Source organism: Puma concolor, chromosome D3, assembly GCF_028749965.1.
Source record: "Puma concolor isolate L17-30 chromosome D3, mPumCon1.1.hap2, whole genome shotgun sequence".
NCBI classification, from domain to species: domain Eukaryota; kingdom Metazoa; phylum Chordata; class Mammalia; order Carnivora; family Felidae; genus Puma; species Puma concolor.
Genome location: NC_141678.1, coordinates 77,474,006 through 77,496,208, shown reverse-complemented (window position 1 = coordinate 77,496,208; position 22,203 = coordinate 77,474,006). Strand labels below are relative to the sequence as shown.

Sequence of the window (22,203 nt, the reverse complement as noted above, 5' to 3'; positions counted from 1 at the left end):
GAGGGGCAGAGAGAGAGGGAGACACAGAATCGGAAACAGGCTCCAGGCTCCGAGCCATCAGCCCAGAGCCTGACGCGGGGCTCGAACTCATGGACCGCGAGATCGTGACCTGGCTGAAGTCGGACGCTTAACCGACTGCGCCACCCAGGCGCCCCTAGCACATGCATTTTCTAAATAACCTGTGCATTTTATAATTTTACTGAGACACTGGAATTAGGATGGAAAAACTAAACAAAACCCCAAGCAAACCTGAACTCAACTATTACCTTCTTGGACTCTTTTTTTTTTTTTTAATTTTTTTTTTTTTTCAACGTTTATTTATTTTTGGGACAGAGAGAGACAGAGCATGAACGGGGGAGGGGCAGAGAGAGAGGGAGACACAGAATCGGAAACAGGCTCCAGGCTCTGAGCCATCAGCCCAGAGCCCGACGCGGGGCTCGAACTCACGGACCGCGAGATCGTGACCTGGCTGAAGTCGGACGCTTAACCGACTGCGCCACCCAGGCGCCCCTAATTTTTTTTTTAACATTTATTTATTTTTGAGACAGAGAGAGACAGAGCATGAACGGGGGAGGGTCAGAGAGAGGGAGACACAGAATCTGAGACAGGCTCCAGGCTCCGAGCTGTCAGCACAGAGCCCGACGCAGGGCTCGAACTCACCCACCGCGAGGTCATGACCTGAGCCGAAGTCGGCCGCTTAACCGACTGAGCCACCCAGGCGCCCCACCTTCTTGGACTCTTAAAAGCTATCCCCTGCCTGGTTGGGCTTGCTTGTTGACAGGATCGCCGTGGGTCCTGCCAGCTTGGGAGTCAAAGTCCCGCCTGTGATTTGGTCTTGGGATCTGCCCGCTGCTGGGACCAACCACTAAGGTTCCTAGGAAGCTGTCGCCCAAAAGACCCAAGAACTCACGTTCTGGAGAACAAATTTCTGATGCCGCCTACTTCCTTCCTTCCACCGGAAACAGCCTGCAGATGACCGTTATCCCCAACTGGACTTCAAATTATTTTCCTGTAGACGCATGGATAGAATTGCTGGCACATCATTAAACCGAGAGAGAGAGAGGTTTCCTTTTCAAAATTACATTCTGGTTTTCTAAACTGTAAGTGACAGCTGGTGATCGTGAGAGGCAGGAAAGGCAATGCCCACGTTCAAGGACCCTTGTGCCAAATAACTTCTTAAAATTGGCCCTCCGTGCAGCGCGGAGCTGTGATTTTTAAATACGGCTTTCCACAAAAACAAGATATCCAAAGAGGGTTTTTACAATTTGGTGTCTTTATTTATTTATTTATTTGTTTGTTTATTTATTAAAAAGCACAGTCCCTGTAATAAAGGTGATGTCCAGCATTTCTGCATACGTTCTAGTTGTTCGCAGCTTTGAAAGAATGAGGTGAAGTAGTCGCCAGCTGCGAAAGAGCCTTTGAACTTGCCCGCTGGCTCTCCCAAAGTGCCGTGTCTGATTTAGCTCACAGGTGCACTGCAGAAAAGCGCGTTGCTTCTGTCTGCCTAACCGGCCTGCATAGCAGCATGGCCTGGATTTCTGCCACCTCCGGGCACATGCTACTGCGTCAGAGCATTAACCCATTAGGTTTCCTTTCCAGGGCCCCAGAAAACCGCGCTTCTGGGCGTCGAGACCCACGGAGCTAGGTTGCCATCACGTCTAACCTCAGGGTTGGCTTTAGAGAAGATGGTTGCCTGTTCCCTTGGCCACAGCCCAGACTGGTTTCCGTGTGGCCGGGCCTCTCAGTGAGCAGGGCATCTGCTGGCCACGGGGGATACAGCAATCACAGTCCTGGATAGGATAAGAGTTAGGGGCAAGAGAGGAGGAGGCAAGCCAGACAGACTGGTCGGTGGCCCCGTGGACCCCAGGCCCTGCCATAGAAGGCCTGTGACTAGATTGCGTGAGTGAGCGTGAGGAAGAGGTCCGCTAAATTGGACCAAGTGCCCGTAGCCATCAGCCTAGAGAGACAGTGGCTGAATTGGTTCCTGGTGTGGCAGGGAGAGTCGGGAAAGGCCAGAGGCCACCCACACTCCGGGCACCGGAAAGGGGCGTCTTCCTCCAGATCTGGGACAGGTTGAGGACATAGAGTGAGCCGGGCGTGCTCACTCCACTGCCTCTTGTCTGGGGAAATTTGTCCCAGAGCGTGCCTCTTCTCCACTTCCGTGTGCTTGGATTCCAGCAGGGATAGTGTGGCTCTTTGCTGAACCAGAGCAGAAGGCTCCGGCAGCTGTTCTGGTTGTTTGGCTTTGGTAGCCGGCCCTGCCAACGGGTGAATGGAGAGAGGTTAGGAGAAGCGTCAAAGGGTTGCGCCACCGGTGACACGCGTCAGCATCTCCAGACCAGTGGTTAAAAGCCTACACGTAGCTCGGGAGTGTTTCCCCCAGGCCTAAAGCCAACCCAGAAAATCTTCCGTCCTCAACTGGGAGACCATCTTCATGGAGATGGGAAATCCCATATCTGGAGCTGGGCTTTGAACTGAACAGATGCCACCTTGAACTTTCTCACTGCCGACCTCACCCCTCCCTGCCCCCCCCCCCCCGGCCCACGCCCACGCCACCTGCCATTGCGCACGGGCTTCCACTTTCGCTGAAGAAGTGGAGCGGACCGCAGCCCCGACCTGAGCATTTCTGGGCAGAGAGCTCCCGGGACAAGTGACAAGCCTGAGAGTCCCTCAGAGCGCTACCAGCCTCCCTCCTCCAGCAGAGGGCGTGGGCCGGGTGGACAGAGGACATCGCTCCCCCAGCCACAAAGGGCTCAGGTGGCCTGGGGCGGCAGACCCCACCATTGGTTTCCACGAGACACAACTCCCCTCAGCTGCCGTCACAGGCCTGCTGTCCTCCATTGGCATCCCACAAAGCCCGACGAATGTCTGAAAGGCTGTCAGCCTCGGCAGAAAGTAGCCTCTGCTGATGGAAATGAGGAGGAAAAGTGTGTTACGTAGGAAAGAACTTGACCGTGAGGCTGTCACTACCCCTAGCCCCGGAAGAGGTGGCCGGTCCTTTCTGAGGACCCCCGTGAAACACAAATCCCATCTCCGCTCTCTCTTCCTACAGGTGTGGGAATGAAGTTAACTGACGTTGGCATAGCAACACTGGCAAAAGGGTGAGTAGAAAAAAAACCAAGCACGTTTCCTTCCACCCCGGGGTTCCAAACACCTGCCGGGCACACGTACTGGGAAGCTGATGTGGGCAGGTAGGTTTCTTGTCCTAACCGTGGATGATAGATGTTCTCGGGGTGAATTCAATTCACTTCTGTCACTTACATAAAATATTTATGGACTTTGTTCTCGCAGGGAAACACATTTGTTTCCTAACTTTGAAACAAACAAGAACTCTGGAAATGCACTTCAAGATTAATTACTAACAGGACCGCTCCGGCGGGTGGGGGGTGGGGGGACCATGCCAGCATTATTGGGATTTCTTTCAATTATGAATATTCCATTTTTCTACCTTTGATAGCTTCACGATTAGAAGCCTCTTAATTTTTTTTTTTTTTTTTTGTACTTGAACGCAGTGAATTCGATTGGCATATTTTTAATGTATTTCTGTTCTCTCTTATCCACAAAAGCCCTTCAGGCGACTCCCACGCTTTCCTGGTGGTGGTTTCAGGAGCACATGGCTGGGGGAGAGCAGTGATGAGTTACTTTGGTTGTGGTGATGGCTTTGTTTTCCCAGTTTAGTGTGGGGTGTTGCTCTGTCCGGTGTGGGATACGCCCGGACGGCCCTGCAGCATTTTCCCAGGTCATCTCTTGAACCACTGTGCCTTCTCTCTGCTTTGCGCGACCGCCATTGAGGAGAAAGCAGGCTCTCTGTGGTTCTTGGTGAAAATAAAGTTCTGGGTTGGAGCTACCACGGTTTTGGCCCGCCCCTGCTGTTCCCACGCAAGGAGACTGTCTGTTACGAGGAGGGAATAGACAGCAAGTGACTTTAGAAGGGACGCATGCCTTGGGTTTTGTTATTGTTCAGGTATGGTGACGCCAGTCCTTTTCTAGATTGAAAAAGAAAACGATGGCCACTGAAAAGGTTTGTTGCCCACGGTCCCCAAGAGGGCCAGGCCCTGGGGTCCACACAGGGAGGCACCACGGTCAGCCAGGAGGCAGGAGGAGTGTGGGGAAAACATGAGCCACGGCTTTTAGTTGGTTTTCCGGGGAAGGAAAGGGCGAGGCAGGGAAGGCAAGCTGGGAAATGGCTGGTTTGAAAAGCTTCAGTAGGCTCGGGGTCGAGGAGGGGGCTGCCCTAGTTGTCTAGCCCCTGCCCCGGCGCTAATATAGGGCAGGTATGAGACCTCAGTAGAAGAGGTGGTGGGAACAGGGGTTTTAGAGAGAGACTTGGGTTCAAATCTTGCTCATGCCATTTGCTTCTGACTCTCCCAGTGGTAACATTTCTTCTTGTATTATAGGCATTTGTCTGGCCCTTGGGATGGGGGACCTACATCCTGGTTTGCCTGGGACAGTGCAGTTTTTATTCTGGCTGTCCTAGCATCCATCTAGTTAGTCATTTCTCCTGGACAAATTTCCCCATTTAGAAAATAAATTACGGGTGCCTGGGTGGCTCAGTGGGTTGGGCGTCCGATTTCGGCTCAGGTCATGATCTCGCGGTTTGTGGGATTGAGCCCCGCGTCGGGCTCTGTGCTGACAGCTCAGAGCCTGGAGCCTTGGATTCTGTGTCTCCCTGTCTCTTTGCCCCTCCCCCACTCACGCTATCTCTCTCTCAAAAATAAATAAAATATTTAAAAAATGTTTTTTAAAGAAAAGAAATTATACCATGCTATTTATAAAGGGATTTCTCTGGACCTCAGAAGCATTTCCTAAGTAGGGCAGACCCCATGTTCTCTGGGGGACACTGTAAACTCAGCATCATGCTCACCTGGTTTGAATGCTGAGTTCTCATCTTACCAGCTATGTGGTCACGTGACTTTAAATTCTGGAAGCACTGATCTACAGGATGGGGACACGGGATGTCTTGAGGATTCCCCCTCCTCCCCGCACCCCCCCCCCCCCGCCGTTAATCGACATCCAGGCCCTGAAGCTCGTATGCAGGTGATAAACACTGGTGATAAACATTGGTGTCCTTTCCCCCTCTTGCCTCAGCCTGACACCAACACCGATGCTGACACTGACACTGACATCATACCATTCTTTAGAACAACTTTGTACCAAAACAAAGCAGAAGTTTCAAAAACTAAGACAAGCTTAAGAGCGTGATTATTTAAGACATCTTTTAAAAGCGTCTTAACAGTCTCCGGGAACTCATTGCCTGTTTTTTCTCCTAATTTAAAAAGAAATCCAATCCCTTGGTTTTGTTCTCTAATGTGACTTATCTGGCCCGGGACAGCTGCCCAAGACCCATTACCAGAGCTGATGGCTGGAGCCCAGCGCAAAATGTTGTCTATAAAGTATCACTTACCGCCTTCCCTCCCAAGGAGTGGTCACGGAGGAGGCAGTGCGAGGGAAGGGAATTCTGAGAGCTTTAGAAGGGATATTAGATCATCTTGTCCGTTGTTTTTCTGAAACTTTTCTGTAAACTTTTCCTAAGTTTGCAATTCCCCCCCCCCCAAAGAAACGTTTCTTAGAAGCCCGGTTTAAAAAACTGATCAAAGGAGGACCCTCGGAGTGTAAGGAGTGGTTGGGAGTTCTCTTTGGAGGCCCCTCGGAACCCCTGTGCTCTGGATTGAGAACCGACAGCCACATCCCGCCTCCTTACTTGCCAAGTGAGGAGCATAGCACTGTGTGAAGTAAGGCGCCCCGAGGAAGAGGGGCAGACCCTCAACATTTGGAGCCGAGATTCAATTGAAGAAACGCTCCAGTGGAAGCCGGTGGAAGCCCAGGCTGCCAAATGGAGCCCAAAGCGGGGAGACTTGGAAAGGGTTCTGATTCTGAGGCAGCTCGAAGACAGGCTGAGAAGGATCCAGGTGGGAAGCAGTAGCAAGCAGGGAGGAGAAAGTTGGGGAGCATTGCAGAGGCCAGCGGGCCTCCAGAGAGCAGGAGAGACGAACGGTGGCCGATGACATGCTTTTCTTGATTCACAGCAAGCGCCCCCACGGGCTTAGTTCGGCCATGCTGGAAAGAGAAGAGCCTGGGGAATGGGCACAGTCTTAAGGAGCGGTGTTCCGTGTAGGCGACCTTATACACGGTCTTTAACCACGTGAGAAAGAACACAAGGCATGGATGGGAGGACTGCTGAGGCCAATCTGACTTACTTTACAACTAATTAATAATAATGAACAGGGGCGCCTGGCTGGCCCAGTTGGAAGAGCCTGTGAGTCTTGATCTCAGGGTCGTGAGTTCGAGCCCCAGGCTGGGAGTAGAGATTACTAAAAACAAACTTAAAAAATTTTATTTTTAAATAATAAATAATACACTGTATTGTTTAGAACAGAAGAAGATCTCCCAAATTTAGGGCCTTTTTCTGGCCAGCAGTGGTCAGGGTCTTTTGCGGGAAGAGAAGCCATTGTGGCATTCAAAGAAAATAGTCCCTTATGTCTCAGTCTCCATCGTATGCACGAGTGAGGCAAGGGCAGAGAGCGAGGGAGGCACAGAATCTGAGGCAGGTTCCAGGCTCTGAGCCGTCAGCACAGAGCCCGAGGCGGGGCTCGAACTCACAAACTGCAAGATCGTGACCTGAGCCAAAGTCAGATGGTCGACCGACTGAGCCACCCAGGTGCCCCGTGACTTACTTGTTTTAGTTCAGCTTTGCCTGGTAGTATGGCCCTTAAAGCAGAAGTATGTCCTATCTCTCCTGGGAGCCGGCGATGGGAACATGTGTGAAAACGCATCACCTGTACCTCGGTGCCTGTCATCTTTCAGCAGTGGCGAGTGCGAGAACCTCAAGTTACAAAAGCATGGCAAACAGCACGGTCACAGCCTAATAAGCCATTTTCTAGGCAGACCCCGAGTACTGACGGGACAGTTGAACATTTTTCCGATTTGAAATTGCTTCGCCATGTAGAGTTCTTTGAAGGGGAAAATTAGGACAGTGCCTAATTCTATAACTGGAGAAATCAGAAGTGGAACCAAAGCAAAACCAGTGCCAACCAACGCACGCAGGGGAGCAGACCTGCACGGGTCACAGTCTGTCCTGCGAACACACACCCCTCCCCAGCCAGCAGCTGCTGAATTTCTGGGGAGATGGCGTGATTGGGATTAGCCACCAGAGGGCGCCAGAGCCAATATGTTTTTCAACCCTTTGTAGAAGGCTCAAAAAAAAAAAAAAAAACCAAACTCATTTTTATGTTGCCAGATTGAAGTAAAACAGAGTACCCTGAGCAGATTTCTTCCCAGTTGGTAAGCACTGGACCAAAATCGGTTTGATATGAGTAGCCACAAAGGACAAAGGACACTCCCCAGGGGGACCACCAGTTAGCTATCCTGAAATGTGTGGCGATGTCCGGTGTCCCTGACATGGAAACCGAATCCCGGAGACCCTGGACAGAATGGCAAATGGCTTGCTCCCTGCGGAAGGGCAGTAAGGACCTAAACAGCATGGTAAGGAGCATGGTAAGGACAGTTGCCTGGAGAAAGCAGGTTCTACTGATGTCATTGTGTCCAGCTCTCATCCTACAAGCCATGAAAAAGAGGAGAGACAAAAAAGGGCTGCCACCTTCAGTCGGGCTGAGTTCCAGAAAAAAAAAAAAAAGGCTCTGCCCTCACTGCCCACCGTGAGCCTCGTGTGCCCATGGGCGGTCGTCACAAGTCTGGGACCCCACTGTACCTGGAGAGAAAGGGGCAGTGCAAATTTGTGATTTGTATTCAATAGGATTTGTATTGAAGATACACAGCTCTACGGCAGGCTTGTGTGCACATGTGCACGGTGTGTGTGTGCGTGTGTGTGGTGACTCCAGGCGGGCTAGCTAACTCTCCAGGCGGGCGCGTGACTCTGCCAGGAAGGGAGGAAACCAAGGGACTTGGGAACAGAATTTCCCGACATCATGTGAGTGCTTCTCACAGCAGGGCTGTGGCTGTAGAACCCACACGTTCTAGCTGACTGGCCAAGGCGGGCTTCAGAGGACAGCCTTTCAGGTCTGAGGGACCTGAGAAAGGCGCTTTGCCCCCTAAATGTCTGCTTTCCCCCATTGCCCTCCTTGTCATCTACCCCGGAAGGCAGTCTGCATCCCATTTCAATCTGATCAAGCCATCTCGCGGTGGAGCCGGTTGGCCAGTGGCTGGTTTGTTTGGCCAGTCTTGGCCATCAAGGAGGTCTGGGGGCCCACGAAGGGAACATTTACCTCCCCCCCCCTCCACAATTTTGGCAAGGCATTGCTACTAGCAATGTTCTCGGTGTGAGTTCAGAGTCTCCTGGACCCAGGAGTCAGCAAAGACATACCCGTTCCACGGAGTGGGAATAGCGTGGCAGCTTCCTGCTCTTTGCCCCAAAGTCTTCCAGATGACAGTACAGTTGGAGTTGGGGGGTTCTTCCCATGCCTCAGCACTACCCACCCCCTCGCCCCGCCCAGTCACCCCCAGAACCCGAGGACCCACAGCCAGGCTCCTCGTCCTTTGTCATCCAGCCTCAGAGGCAAGTCTGAACCAAAAGACCATCTGGAGAGATTGCTGGGTGTGAGATCGGCGGCTGCAGGACAAACCTGGGAGACGGTAGGAGGGAAATGGAAGATGAGGACGCAGTGAGGGCCGAGAGGGTTCACGAGCGCCTGACACCAGAGGGCTGGAGGAAGCCCAGAACTGTCCGGAAAGGAGCCACCAGCGCTCTCAGGAAGGTCCGAGCAAAGCACAGCGGAGCTGGGTTGCCCGAACCGAAGAGGGGGGTGCGCCAAGATGCCACGGACTCAAGTTTGCTAATAGAAGAGAAGACAGGAAGGCGCCTAGAAGGTAGCTGGAAAAAGGAGTGGTGTGTGTGTGTGTGTGTGTGTGTGTGTGTAGCCCAGAGAGAAGTAAAGAACGAGGGGCTCACTGTGGACTGATAGGATGTTGGGGCTTGTCCCATAAAGAAGGTCCCTCAGTCAGCGCTGGCCGGTCCTGAGCACATTCAGTGTGGCCGGCACGCCCCCCTCCTCCTGCCCCAGGCATCTGATGGTGAAGCCCTGATCCCCTTTGGCCTTGACTGTCCAGCCCCGTGCCCTAAAGAGGCTCCCCCCCTCCGCAGCTAAAATGGGGGGTGGGCGTTGGGAATCCCAGCTCGGGGGCTGAGGACGGTGGCTGACTCTCGGACTGCCTATTTCATGGCTGTCTTGCCTCCAGTGTCCCCTCCTTGGCCTCTGTGTCCCGACTTCAGCTTGTGTCTCAGATATTAAGGAGAAGACTCCATGCTTCCTCCACACCCACGGGGACGAGACTTATGGTCTCCAGAATGGACCACGGACCATCAGAGAGGCTCGGTTCTCCCTTGCCTTCCCAGGGCCCCGGCCCCGCTCCCTCTTCCTCGGGGATCACAGCCCAGAGCCCTTCCTGGTTTGGGCATGCCTTCAGAAGCAAGACAGCAGGAGGCTTGCAAGCGTGCAGGGCTTCTGGAATGCCCCTGCCAGCAGAAGCAGAGAACCAGACTCGTGGGCTGCATTTGTCCTCTTGTCTTTACATTTCCCCTTTTTCTTTTTTTTTTTTTTTTAATTTTTTTTTTTCAACGTTTATTTATTTTTGGGACAGAGAGAGACATAGCATGAACGGGGGAGGGGCAGAGAGAGAGGGAGACACAGAATCGGAAACAGGCTCCAGGCTCTGAGCCATCAGCCCAGAGCCCGACGCGGGGCTCGAACTCACGGACCGCGAGATCGTGACCTGGCTGAAGTCGGACGCTTAACCGACTGCGCCACCCAGGCGCCCCTACATTTCCCCTTTTTCTTCCAGAAGTCAGAGAAGTGCCAGGGCCTGTTTCCATGGTAGCAGCCCCTGCTGTAGCTCCAACTGGGGGCTGAGGGAGGGGCCGGAGAGGAGGCGTGAGGGCAGAGAGTGGGCCGGGGGGAGCAGTGGGGGCTGGGGGCCAAGGGGAGGAGCTGGGGTGGGTTCTCGGGGCTGTGGGACCGCTTGAGCAGCCCTGTGACCGAGGCTCTGACTTACCCTGGGGGCGGCGTGGGAAACTGCCCGACTCGGGCGGGGCTCAAGGACAGCCACAGGGAGGCTAGAGCCGTAGTAGTGGTGGCCGGACCAGGGTTTCCATGGTGTTTGTGGGGGTGGGGTGCAAAGAGCAAGGGAGGAAGGTCAGCTTGTACAAGGCAACCTCAGAATACAATTTGTATAGAAAACACAGATTTGGTTACATTACAGCGTCCCCACCCCCCAAAGAGCTCAGTGACTCTGACAGAAGCACTTTCAAAGGGATCTATGTGCTGTTAAATAATCTCGGGAAACCCTGGGTTGAATAAGCGTAGGACGTTTCTTTGGTGTGGGGCTTCATAGGGGTGTTTAAAGAGCCAACGTGTGATTGGAAGGCCCGCGGGGGCAGGGAGAAAGATTATGCAGCATTAATCACAGCGCTTATGCCACAGGATTATTTTCTATTTCAAAGCATCTTGTGGGACTTACCGCTCCAAATTTTGGGAAATGCCGACCCACGGGAAAAGTCACATAGCATGGCTCACGGAGCCTTCCAGAAATGTCCTCTGGCCTCAGCTCTCCTCAGAACACCTGCCTTGCTGAGGACATCCTCTGCCTTAGCACCTTTGCCTTTGCTCCCCCCTCTGCCAGATAAACCCCAAGCCGTCCTTCCTGTGTGAATCCTTCTTAGGACCCGCCACGCAGTGGGAAAACCCCCATCTCTCAGGTCCCTGGAGCTGTTTATCACGGCATAGTGTAATTATTTGTTTATGGGTCTGTCTTCCCTACAAGAGGGCCAGCTTCTGGAAAAGCTGAATCCTTTTTAATCCCCCTGAATGAAAAAACGAAAGAATAAAGAAATGGAGGGTGTTAATGGAAGGAATATTAGGAATATTAGGAATATCAGGAATATTAGATGGTTCCAGAGCGGGGGGCTTCCCAGGGCCTTTTACATGTAGATGGCAATCTGTTCCACCTGTTCATAAATCCAGCCCAGGCTTTGCTGTATACACACACACACACACACACACACCCTGAAACGAGGTTTATTTCAATTCCTCACCCCCATCTTCAGCCTGAATTCTGTGTCCTTGTGGTCATTCCTTATAAATTAAAACTTTCTTCAGAAAGGATATCACGCTAAAACTTCTGTTGTAAACAGTCTCTGACTTGCTTCTGCAAAGCTTACCAACGAATGGGAATTCAATTCTATTGCTCTTCCTTGTCCCACCGAGTTTTCTTTAACGGATCCCTTCTTAAGCCAGACCAAAAAAAAAACCACCTTAATTTGTTCAACACAGCCAGATCTGGAAGTTTCTGCCACATGGCTCCACCCGCTCCCCCTCTCCAGGTTTGTTTGGAGGCACGGGGGAGCGTGATAAGCTGGGAGAGAAGCCGACCCTGCCGTCAGTTGACGATTTTTGCATGAGCCCCTTGTCAAGATGAGAGAAGACAGCAATAGTTTTTCAGCAAGCAATCAGACTAGCCTGGTTGGCAACACGTAGTGAGGACTGAATAAATCCGTGCCAAGTCAGGGCAGGATTGTAGAAATAGAGAGCTTCCTAGCCCTTCCAGAAGCAGGCTCTGGGATGTTGTATGACCCAAGTTTCAAGGACAAACGATACACCTGGGTCCCGACTTAAATATGAAGGCGCCGGGGCTCCTGGGTGGCTCAGTCAGTTGAGTGTCCGACTCTTGATTTCAGTTCATGTCACAATCCTAGGGTCATGGGATCAAGCCCTGCGTCCGGCTCTGCCCGGAGTGTGGACCCTGCTTAAGAATCTCTGTCTCTCCCTTTGCCCCTCTTCCCCTCTCACACGTCGCTCTAAAATAATAAAAAAAAAAAAAACTCTTAAAAATTTAATTAATTAATTAAAAGGTGTCTCCAAGGTCCAATAGGGGTGGGCTTGAGGTCTTCATGCTTTAGTTTGTCTCCTTACTCCTTGGGATTCCTGGACCAGAGGCATCAGCAGCCCCTCAGAATTCATTAGAAGTGCAGGAACTCAGACCCATCCCAGACCTTCTGAGCCCAAACTGGCCTTTAAGAAAAAAAATTTTTTTGACGTTTATTTATTTTTGAGAGAGAGAGAGAGAGAGACAGTACGAGCCAGGGAGAGGCAGAGAGAGAGAGGGAGACACAGAATCCGAAGCAGGCTCCAGGCTCTGCGCTGTCGGCCCAGAGCCTGACACGGGGCTCGAACCCATGAACCGTGAGATCATGACCCGAGCCGAAGTCGGATGCTCAACCCACTGAGTCACCCAGGTGTCCCCCACACCGGCATTTTAACAAGATTCCTGGGCAATTTATATGCACCACCCCCATCCGAGGGGAAGTTATTTAAGAAAAGGCCCCACTGAGTGCTGTTCAGTGGAAGGAATGTATGGTTCTTCCTCTGGAGGCAGTGAGGGAGGGCGGGCAGGTTAACTTAAAGTGATGGGCTGGAAGATTACACTAATTTGAGGTTACGGATAAAAAGACCCAGTGAGTAAAACTGCACAGAGCTAAGCTTTCTAACAATGGAAGCGTGTGAAGTTCTATGAGGTGCTTTATGCCGTTGCATTGGATTCCCAGGGCCACCGTAACAAATGACCAGAAGCTGGGTGGCTCAGAACAACAGATATTTATTCTCTCGCGTTCTGGACGCCAGGAGTCCAATCCCAGTGTCAGAAGAGTGGGTTCCTTCTGGAGGTTGTGAGGGAGGATGCACCCCACGCCTCTCTCCTGGCTTCCCAAGGGCCCCACGCCTCTCTCTTGGCTTCCTGAGGTGGCGGTCAACCCTTCGCATTCCCAGCCTTGTGGATGTGCCTCTCCAGTCTCTGCCTCTGTCATCGCACGGTCTTCTCCCTGCGCATCTGTATCTGCTCTCCCCTTCTTACATAGATGCCCATGATACTGGGTTAAGGGCCCACCTTGCTCCCGTGTGACCTCATCTTAATGACATCTATACTAACCCTACGTTGTTTTTTTTTTTTAGAGCTTATTTATTTTTGAGGTGGGGAGGGGACAGAGAGAGAGGGAGACAGAGGATCTGAAGCGGGCTCTGTGCAGACAGCAGAGAGCCCGACTCAGGGGCTCGAACTCACAAACGGTGAGATCATGACCTGAGCTGAAGCCAGATGCTTAATCGACTGAGCCACCCAAGCGCCATATTCTGAGGTTCTAGGAAGGACGTGCCATTTGGGGGAGACACTGTCTAGCCTTGTGCATCTGTCTAACAAGATCAACGGCGGTGAGTGCAGTGGGGATAATGCTGGAGAGGTGCCAGGGTATTTCAGATTCACGGTCCCCTCTACTCCTCGTGGCTCGTGTGGCATGGAAGGCGGACCACAAGCAGGAGAACCTGGACACCCCATTGCTTGGTGTCGGAGGAGAGCTTGGTGTCCTTTGAAACGCTCCGGCTTAATTGATCTCGGAACACAAAGGATGTGGCCTTGTTTCCTTTTAAGGCGTCAGCGATGGCTGTGAGTTTGAGAGAACCAGAAGTCATGGCCGAAGCCCAGCATCCCTGACTGAGACCATCACCAGGTTGAGAAAGGGGAAAGATTTTTAATTCTGTGGATGCTAGGTAGCCAGAAAAGGTCTATAGCTGTGATAGGCGAGGGATGGGAGTTCATTATTGTGTGACGTGCCAAGTTGATTGTCCAAAATTGGACCAAGAGAGAAAGGAAAGTCCCGAAATGTGATCTGGAGGCCCCCTTGGGCCAAGGTGAGGTAGCTCTGGGGACGGGGCTTCTATCCACCTGTTTCCTTGGCCTTTATTGAAAAGCCTCCCCTGGACAGGTATGTCGGGAATCAGGTAGTATCCTGGGAGAGATCACAGTCTGTGCGGAGAGGTGAGGCACACCCTGAATTCTGAGAAGTGGATGTCGTTCTCCTAAAGATGGAGGGAAGTGGTTGGAGGTGTTTCTCCTCACGGTGAGGGCGGGCCCAGGGAGGACTCCACGCGAATGCACTTGAGCTAGGGCTTTTGGGGAGCCGGAGGCGGAGAAACACCGGGGTTCCTCGACTGAGCAGAGCAACCCTCCCTGTAAAGCCTCACCATTACCCACGGCGGCTCTTGTGACATCCAGCGGTCCCTGCTGCCCTACTCTGGCTTTCCGTGAGGACTCTAAAGAAAGAGGGACGGGGGTGCCTGGGTGGCTCAGTCGGTTAAGCGGCCGACTTCGGCTCAGGTCATGATCTCGCGGTCCATGGGTTCGAGCCCCGCATCGGGCTCTGTGCTGATGGCTCAGAGCTGGAGCCTGTTTCGGATTCTGTGTCTCCCTCTTTCTCTGACCCTCCCCCATTCATGCTCTGTCTCTCTCTGTCTCAAAAATAAATAAACGTTAAAAAAATTTTTTTATAAAAAAAAAGAAAGAAAGAGGGACATAGAGGAAAAGAAGGTGCCAGATTTCCGGGAAGAGGCCTGGGCCCTCAGGGGCTACTGGAGAGGACAGACCTTGCTGGGCTGCCCGAAGTCCTGCTTCTTCGTCCACACTCAGTGTTTCCCATTCCAGAGCATGGGAACCATTATAAAAGGGCTCGCTTCGTACCCAGCATTACACACTTGGCCGCCAGACGACGCTTAAGAAGCGACAATCGAATTTTCTGGGAGGTCCCAGGGTGAGTTAGTGATTTTTCCCTGCAGAGACTAGATGTTGTCTGAGTGTTTAAAAGCCTCTGGGTGGCCTGAGACAGGTGGCCGTGACGTGTTTCCAGGGATGTGCTTCAACAGGGAGGCTGCCCCTGCCCATGACCTTCCTGGTTTGTCTGAGGCGGGAGGCCTCCCTCCAGCAGGAGGACGGGTTTGGCTTTCCATCACGTCTGATGAGCACAGGCCCACGCGGCCTTGCGGCCTGCCGGGGGCGCTCAGGCGCCAGAGAAACGCAGTGGGGCTGACATTTCCGCCTGTCACGCCATGTCCTGTGGAAGATAGAGATGTAAAGATGATGAGGTTGGCGGTGGAGAATTTTCCTACTCTGCTGGATTCAGCCCCTGTCTTGAGCGGACTTTTTCTTCCAGGAGGGAGCTTGGCTTTTAGAAACCAAGGCATTTCTCACAAGCAAAAATGGACTGCGGGCTCCTGCAGGGGTGAGGGGGGCAGAGCGTTCCCTCGCAGGGAGGAGGAGGAGGCGGAGTAGGAGGAGAAGGAGGGAGCAGGCTGCGTTTATAACAAACTGGTCAAGACAGAGCTGCTCTGGTTCCAGAGATGAAAGGAACCTTCCACTCCCCTAAGAGCTTCCAACCCGGCATAGATTTCACGGGGAAAAGCGCACAGTCTCGGTCCCCATTCCTTCCAGGTTTCCTTGACCTTTGTGGTTTCTACCAGCAAATGAAAGAGGCCGGATTTCTTGTTTGTCCTATTAATCAGCCGTGGCCAGAACTGTCCCCCAGCCAGCAGGGCCCGCCGTGAAAAGGGCCCTGGGCTTTGTCGAACACGGGCTCCACCATTGTGGTCTCAGACGCCTCCATCATTTTTGAACGAGGAGCCCATGGTTTCCTTTTGTTCGGGGGCCTCACAAATCATGCCGAACGTTCTGTGTGCCGGGCTCCCCCCCGCTCCCCCGTTTACCTGCCTCATCCTTCGATGTCGGCTTCCACATCCCTGCCACGGGACGGCCTGTGATAATACTGGTCATGACAGTAACTCGGCCCATGAGTTCAAGCCCCACATCAGGCTTTCTGCTGTCAGTGCAGAGCCTGCTTCAGGTTCTCTCGCTCTCTCGCTCTCTCTCTCAAAAATAAATAAAAATATTTAAACAAGAGAACGTTGAAAACTACATAATGTCTTCCAGCCCCAACGTTACAGAATTTTTTTTTATTCAGAACCTCTGGGCGGGGTAGGGTGGCTTTCAGACTACCAAGAGATCTAGTTTGTTTGTTTGTTTTTTTTGTTTTTTTTTTTCTTTTCAACGTTTTTATTTATTTTTGGGACAGAGAGAGACAGAGCATGAACGGGGGAGGGGCAGAGAGAGAGGGAGACACAGAATCGGAAACAGGCTCCAGGCTCTGAGCCATCAGCCCAGAGCCTGACGCGGGGCTCGAACTCACGGACCGCGAGATCGTGACCTGGCTGAAGTCGGACGCTTAACCGACTGCGCCACCCAGGCGCCCCAAGAGATCTAGTTTTTATCAAGATGGCCCAGCACTAGTTACTATGACTAAAAAAAAAAGGGCACTAGTATGCTGTTTCGTTGGAACCGTAAGCATCTAGAACACTTGTACAGTCACAGGCCTTTGGTCTGGAATGTGCATGCCTGTGGGCCTCGGCCTTTACTTAATCCCACAGGCTTTGTTTCTCCCGTCAATAGTTGTGGCGGAACATTCGGCCATCTTTGCCCGGGGCCGGAATCAATGTGTTTTCCACCTCCCATTAATTTCCCCTTTGAAGGCTGGTGAAAGTGTCCCGTGTTTTAAAAAGTATGTGTCCTTTTACCCAAACCCACAGGTACAAAGGATTTAAAGGCAACTGTTCCATGACCTTCATCGATCAGTTTAAAGCCCTACACCAGTGTAACAAGTATTGTAAAATGCTGGGCCTGACATCACTTCAAAACAACAGCCAGAAACAGAAGAAGCCAGCCGTCACGAAAAGCAGAATTCAGCCAGACTCCACAACCGTAAAGAAGATGGCTTCCGGGAGCCCAGCGGGAAAGAAAACCTCGCACCCCCTGTGAACGAACGGCCACCAGCTCGCGGCACATAGTCTTGTGGGCACACGTCTGAAAACGCTCGAGAGAGAGCACCTAGCCTACAGAGCGCCGGTGGCGGTCCCACGTCCGAGCCCCACGCTGCTCCCAAACTCATCACCTGCTGTCTTCCCTGAGATGATTTCGGAGCAGGATTTGCGACCAGACGTGTGGAGAGGCGAAATCAACGGTCACTCTCAAAGACAGCCCAGCTTTGTATCCACCGGCTTCACGTTCTTTGTCTCTTTGTGTGGGTGCACACGGTTGTGTTGTCAGGGACTTGGTGCCCTGTCCACAGTCCCTCCCCCCCCCATTCCTAACCTTGGGATTTCTAGACGCCTCCAGCTGCTGTATCAACAGAAAACGTGAATTCCTTCATGGGGTCGAGTTGTCACAATAGAGTGGAACGTCCTGTTGTTGCCAGAGGTGACTTCCAACAGAAGGGCCGATTCCCTCATTAGTCGCACATCCGGCCATAATTCTCTGTGTAATGAAATTCACACTTACCCAGAAAGTGGGAGATGCAGAGATTAGCACAGACCCTTGTTCTTTCGAATTGGTGCCATATTTCACATTCCCCCAGGATTAGCAATTTGGCCATTTCCTAATCAGTGTACCGGAGCACGAAGTATCTGCATCCGTGTTCTCTCTGCATTCTTCCGTCACGGTCTCGGTTCGATAGGGACCCTGCCCTATAAACCCGGGGCTGACCCACGTCGGATCACACCAGAAGGTGGGGTGGAGCCTGCTGGGACCCCCAGCTCCCCGGGGGGCCTGGCCCCTCCCCGCATCCCACAGTCTCCTTTCCTGCCAGTTGGGGTCCTGCCCAGCTGTCGGGCAGAACGGCAGCGACCCACATCAGGCAGGAAGAAATGACATAAAGACCGCTCAGGGATGGTTTTATGCACCCCAAACTGAGAGAGAAAATGTCTGCCGCCCCACTGGTTTGTCGTGGTGGTTGTTAAACTGAGAGACTATTTTTTAGAGCAGCTTTGGGCTTCCGGACAAATGAGCGGCAAGTATGGAGGGTTCCCAGACACTCCCTCACCCCCTACTCCATCGTTGACCCCTGTTACTATCATCATGCGTCAGTGTGGACATTCGTCGCACTTGAGGAGCAAATGTTATACATCATGAGTCATTAAAGTCCACAGCGTACATTAGGGTTCACTCTTCGTACATTCTCTGGGTTTTGACACACATGTAATGACACATATCCACCATCACGGTACTCTACAGCGTGGTTCCTCTGCCCTACCGATCCCCAGCACCCCACGGATCCATCCTTCCTTCCCCCGCCCCCGACTCCTGGTAGCCACTGGTCTCTCACCGTCCCCATCGTTCTGCTTTTGCCAGAACGCCATCTACAGGAGTTGGATGCCCACAGCGTGCAGCCTTCTTAGATGGGAGATTGCAACTCCTCCCTGACCGTACCGTTAGGTCACCTCTGAGCAGCGTCATCGATGCTTCTCAAATTGCAAGTTCACACGGATCACCCGGGGCTCTTGTGAAAATGCAGGTTCTCGTTCAGTAAATGTGGGGCCGGGGGCGAGATTCTGCATCTCTGGCACGCCCAGGGGCTCCCCATCCAGCCAGGGACCACACTTGGAGAGAGTGTCACACCACGGATAGAAGGGTCCTGAAATGCCGAGGGGCCGGACCTCCTAGAATTCAAACAACAGCACCCTGTAGGAGCACCAGCGGCCTCTCTGCAAGGATTTGTGAAGTAGCTGTTTGGCCACGAGGAAGAAACCCCTGGGCGGCACCGGCTCCAGGCCCTGGAGTGCCTTGGTGGCTCCCCCCGCCTCTCTTGAGGCCCGTGGGCCTCAACAGAAGATTTCTGGCTTCTTCTTCCGTGCACGGGCGCGGGCTTTTGACAAAAAAGAGAACATACACGGGAGTTTTGTTTTGAAAAGGCATTAGAAGGAGAAAACACTTCAGCCAGTCACCTGTCCCTTCAGAAAACCCATCTCTAGCCGTCCTTCCGAAGTGATTCCCTGGCTACAGATCAGAAAATGATCATTTTACTAGCAGGCGGCCTGTGGCCTGCTTTCCCCACACAGATCCTACAGAGGTATTTAGCAGAGGAGTTCTAGAAGGTTCCACAAGAGCAAAGAGGCGCAGGGTGCCTTTTGATCAGAATGAGTGTATGTATACACACACACATACCCACCTGAGTGTGGGTGTGACCAGAGCCCTCTGAACAGACCACGGTACTTTCTTTAGTAATGATTTGTAATTATAAAAATAATACCAACATAAGTAATAAAGAATAAAAAATAAAAAATTCTACACAGGTACAGAATGAAAAATCAAAGTACCCTGTAACTGGCTTCCCCTCTGGCTGGCTTTGAACTTGAATTTGGAGAGACAGTCAAGGGGAAAGGATTTCTACTCCCAGACTTTGCAGGTGACAGCTCATGGGGTGGCTCTCTCGGATGGAGCCGTCCTGTCCTCCTTTCGTGGATGCTTAGATTTTTCCCCCCCAAAATGCGTTTATTGTTTATTGTAATCAGATTTCATCTGTTTGAAAACATTTGGAAGACCAGGGACAGAAGGGCATCCGGGGCTCCCACGGACAGACTTTGTGGGGTGGCGTGGCCATCTGTCCACCACCCAAACCCTGACCTTCTGTTCTATGATGAAAGGCTGTTTTCCTTGCACAAATAAAGTGAGTAGGCTCTCTTAACACCAAGGATACCATTTTGGGGCCTCAGAAATGCCCACATTCACGGCCACTGTCTTAGCTCAGTTTGCACACGTTGAATTTCTCTTGATTTTCCTATTTGCCTTCAGAAGTGTGCAGCGTTAGGTCTATAAACACAACACTCAACCGAGGCACTGAGCCGGGACAGCCTAGGGGGGCCAGCTGGGGATTTTGGACTGGATGCCTGCGGGGTGGTCATATACATTAAGTGTCTCAAGTTTCCTAAAGGGCTCAACAGTGGAGCTCTGTGACGGGCAAATGACAAAAATAAACGCGCGTCTCATTAAAACGAGATCGTGTTTTCAACAGCAGGTCTATCGCTAAGGAGAATGGCTGAGATGTGATGCCTTCTTGCCACTGGGCATCGTGTTCTGGAGGGGTCTGGCTTGGGATGTGCAGATGGCTGGCTTGTGTTAATATTTCAGGTTATCTTACTGTTCCGGTGCCTCCCCAGCCACACTTCTGACAAGCCCCCTATTAGTGGAGGGTTTCAATAGATTTATAGTTAAAAGAATGCAAAAGAAGCAACGGTCATTTTCTAGTTGTAAAGTGCTCTCTTTCGTAAGTATCCGTAGTGTTTTGTGTGTGTGCTGGGCATGTGTTCGGCTGGAGGCACGTGGGAGGAGCCGGCCACAGCCCGGTCGGGCTCGGTCCTTTCAAGTATGCTCTGTTCTGCTGACCTTGGGTGCAGAAGTGAACAAATTGGCATTTTCTCCCCGACTTAGATCTGCAGATGCCACTTGGGCTTAAACAGATTAAAACAATATGTCAAAAAGACGCAAAACCTCTTCTGCCTCCCAGCCACAGGGTATGTTTTCTGACTCTTTGCTGTAGCAGCTCTGAAATCCTTCGAGAGCCTGCTTGCGCTAAAACTGTTTGGCTAAGAGCCTCCGGCAAGATGGGCGCCATGTTTGTCTGCGTGGTCACGTGAGCACAGACTTGCACTTAGTGATGCAATGAACACATATTTACAAGCGCTCACTGTAGCACCAGATCAACAATGATTCAAATTCTGCTTTCCACGAGAGGCCCCAGTGGTTCCAGCTAGAAATCATCTCAGAGGCTTTTGTCAACATTCACATGTTCTTGATCGGATTTGCCCGTGAAAAGCCAGTCTGTCCGCTTCTATTTTAGGGGAAGGAAGTTTCCATCTTAGTATCAGAAGCAATTCTGATGGGTAGCTCACCTCCACCTTCCTCTCCGTTACATCACTTCCTCTTTCTGTGTCTACTTCCAGGAGGAGTGAGAAGGCAGCGACTACTTACTTCCCACTGGTAAGTAACCCACGGTATTTTCTCTGGCGTCTGCATCAGCCTTGGGGGGGCTGTCATAACAAGGGACCACAGACCGCGTGGCTCAAATAACAGAAGTGTATTGTCTTCTAGTTCTGAGGCCCAGAGTCCTAGAGGAAGGTGTTGGAAGGGCCCCAATCTCAGGAGGTGCTGAGGAAGGCTATGCGCCGGGAGTCTCTCCTGGCCTGGCCTGTGGCCGCACGACTCTGGTCTTTACATGGTGTTCACCCCACGTGCACATCTGTGCCCAAATGTCTCCCATATAAGGACACCGGTCGTATTGGATTAGGGCCCACCCCAATGACCTCATTTCACTTGGTTAAGAACCTGTCTCCAGGGGTGCCTGACCGGCTCATTCAGAGGAGCATGCGACTCTTGATCTCAGGGTGGTGAGTTCAAGCCCCACATGGGGTATAGAGATGACTTAAGTAAATAAAAAGTGTAAAAAAAAAAAAACAAAAAACACCAGTATCTCCAAATAAGGTCATGTTCTGAGATCCCATGGGTCAGGGCTTCAACATATGAGTTTTTGGGGAGACAGTTCAATCCATAAGTGTCCCTGTCTTTCACTTCCCACATTCCTGGCTGCTTGCCTGGGCGAGGAGGGGCAGGCCAGAGGAAATAAACACAGTGCACGACAGTGTGCACAGGGCCTCCCCTGACCTCACGGTGGGGATCAGCCCCCAGGAACTATCCTGGTTCTCTTGGAGCCCATCCACACCTCCAGCCCTCATCATTCCCGGAGAAAGAGCTTCATCTGGGTGCCTCAGTTTCCTCTCCCACAGTCTTAGAGGAATCTCTCCCCTTCTCAAAAACTGGAAAAGTAAGCATCACCATCAGTAGCCACTGAATCCAGGGCCCAAGGGACTCTCCCTGCCCTGCCCCCCCACATGGCGTGACCCCCACATCCTAACTGAGCAAACCATCCCGGTGCCCCCCGGCTGCCCACCGATTTCAAACCGTGCCCCACCTTAACAGTGCTCATTCACGTCCTTTCTAGAAGCCCCCCTGTGCCCACATTCTGATATGCTGCGTGGTTGACTCATTTATTTTGTTCAGTGTTGATCTTCCCCATTGGAGTGTAAGCTCTGTGAAGATAGAGATCTTCGTCTTCTCTGTTTACTGCGGGATCCCTAACTCCCTGAAGTGCCCGGAACATAGTAGATGCTTAATAAATACTTGCTAAGTCAATCATGCCCAGATGTTCACGGAGGATGCTATTTTCGGACTGTGATTTGGATCGTAGCTGCTTTCCGGTTTCTCAGTGTATCAGATACACTTCCGTATACTTCATTCCTTTTGTTCATTTCGGCAAATTGGAGGATGAGGATTAGAGGAGACCCTCTTCTCCCCTCCCCCTATTAACCCCATTAGAAATGTGCTAACTCACCCGCCCACCCTCTTCGGCCTCGCAGCACCCCGAGGCCACCTCCTCTCCCATCCGGCTCCGGTTGGTTCTCCCCACAGGAGGCTCACCAGGTAGAGCGCTTACCTCACTTGCGGCCTCCCGCCTCTGCCAGCAGCCGCTCTCGGCCTTCGTCCCCCCAACACCCT

General features: G+C 52.1%; 1 protein-coding gene across 7 annotated transcripts in view; it reads left to right on the top strand.

Moving 5' to 3' along the window:
• ALPK2 (alpha kinase 2) overlaps nt 1-17,820 on the top strand; it is a 120,324-nt gene extending 102,504 nt beyond the window's left edge. For all 7 annotated transcript variants that reach the window (XM_086683112.1, XM_086683110.1, XM_086683107.1 and 4 more), the window contains 2 exons: nt 3,053-3,101; nt 16,410-17,820. In XM_086683112.1, the coding sequence (XP_086539238.1) occupies nt 3,053-3,101; nt 16,410-16,638 (278 nt within the window). In that variant the 3' untranslated portion in view covers nt 16,639-17,820. The remainder of the gene's footprint in view (nt 1-3,052; nt 3,102-16,409) is intronic.
• Nucleotides 17,821-22,203: the final 4,383 nt, after the last annotated feature.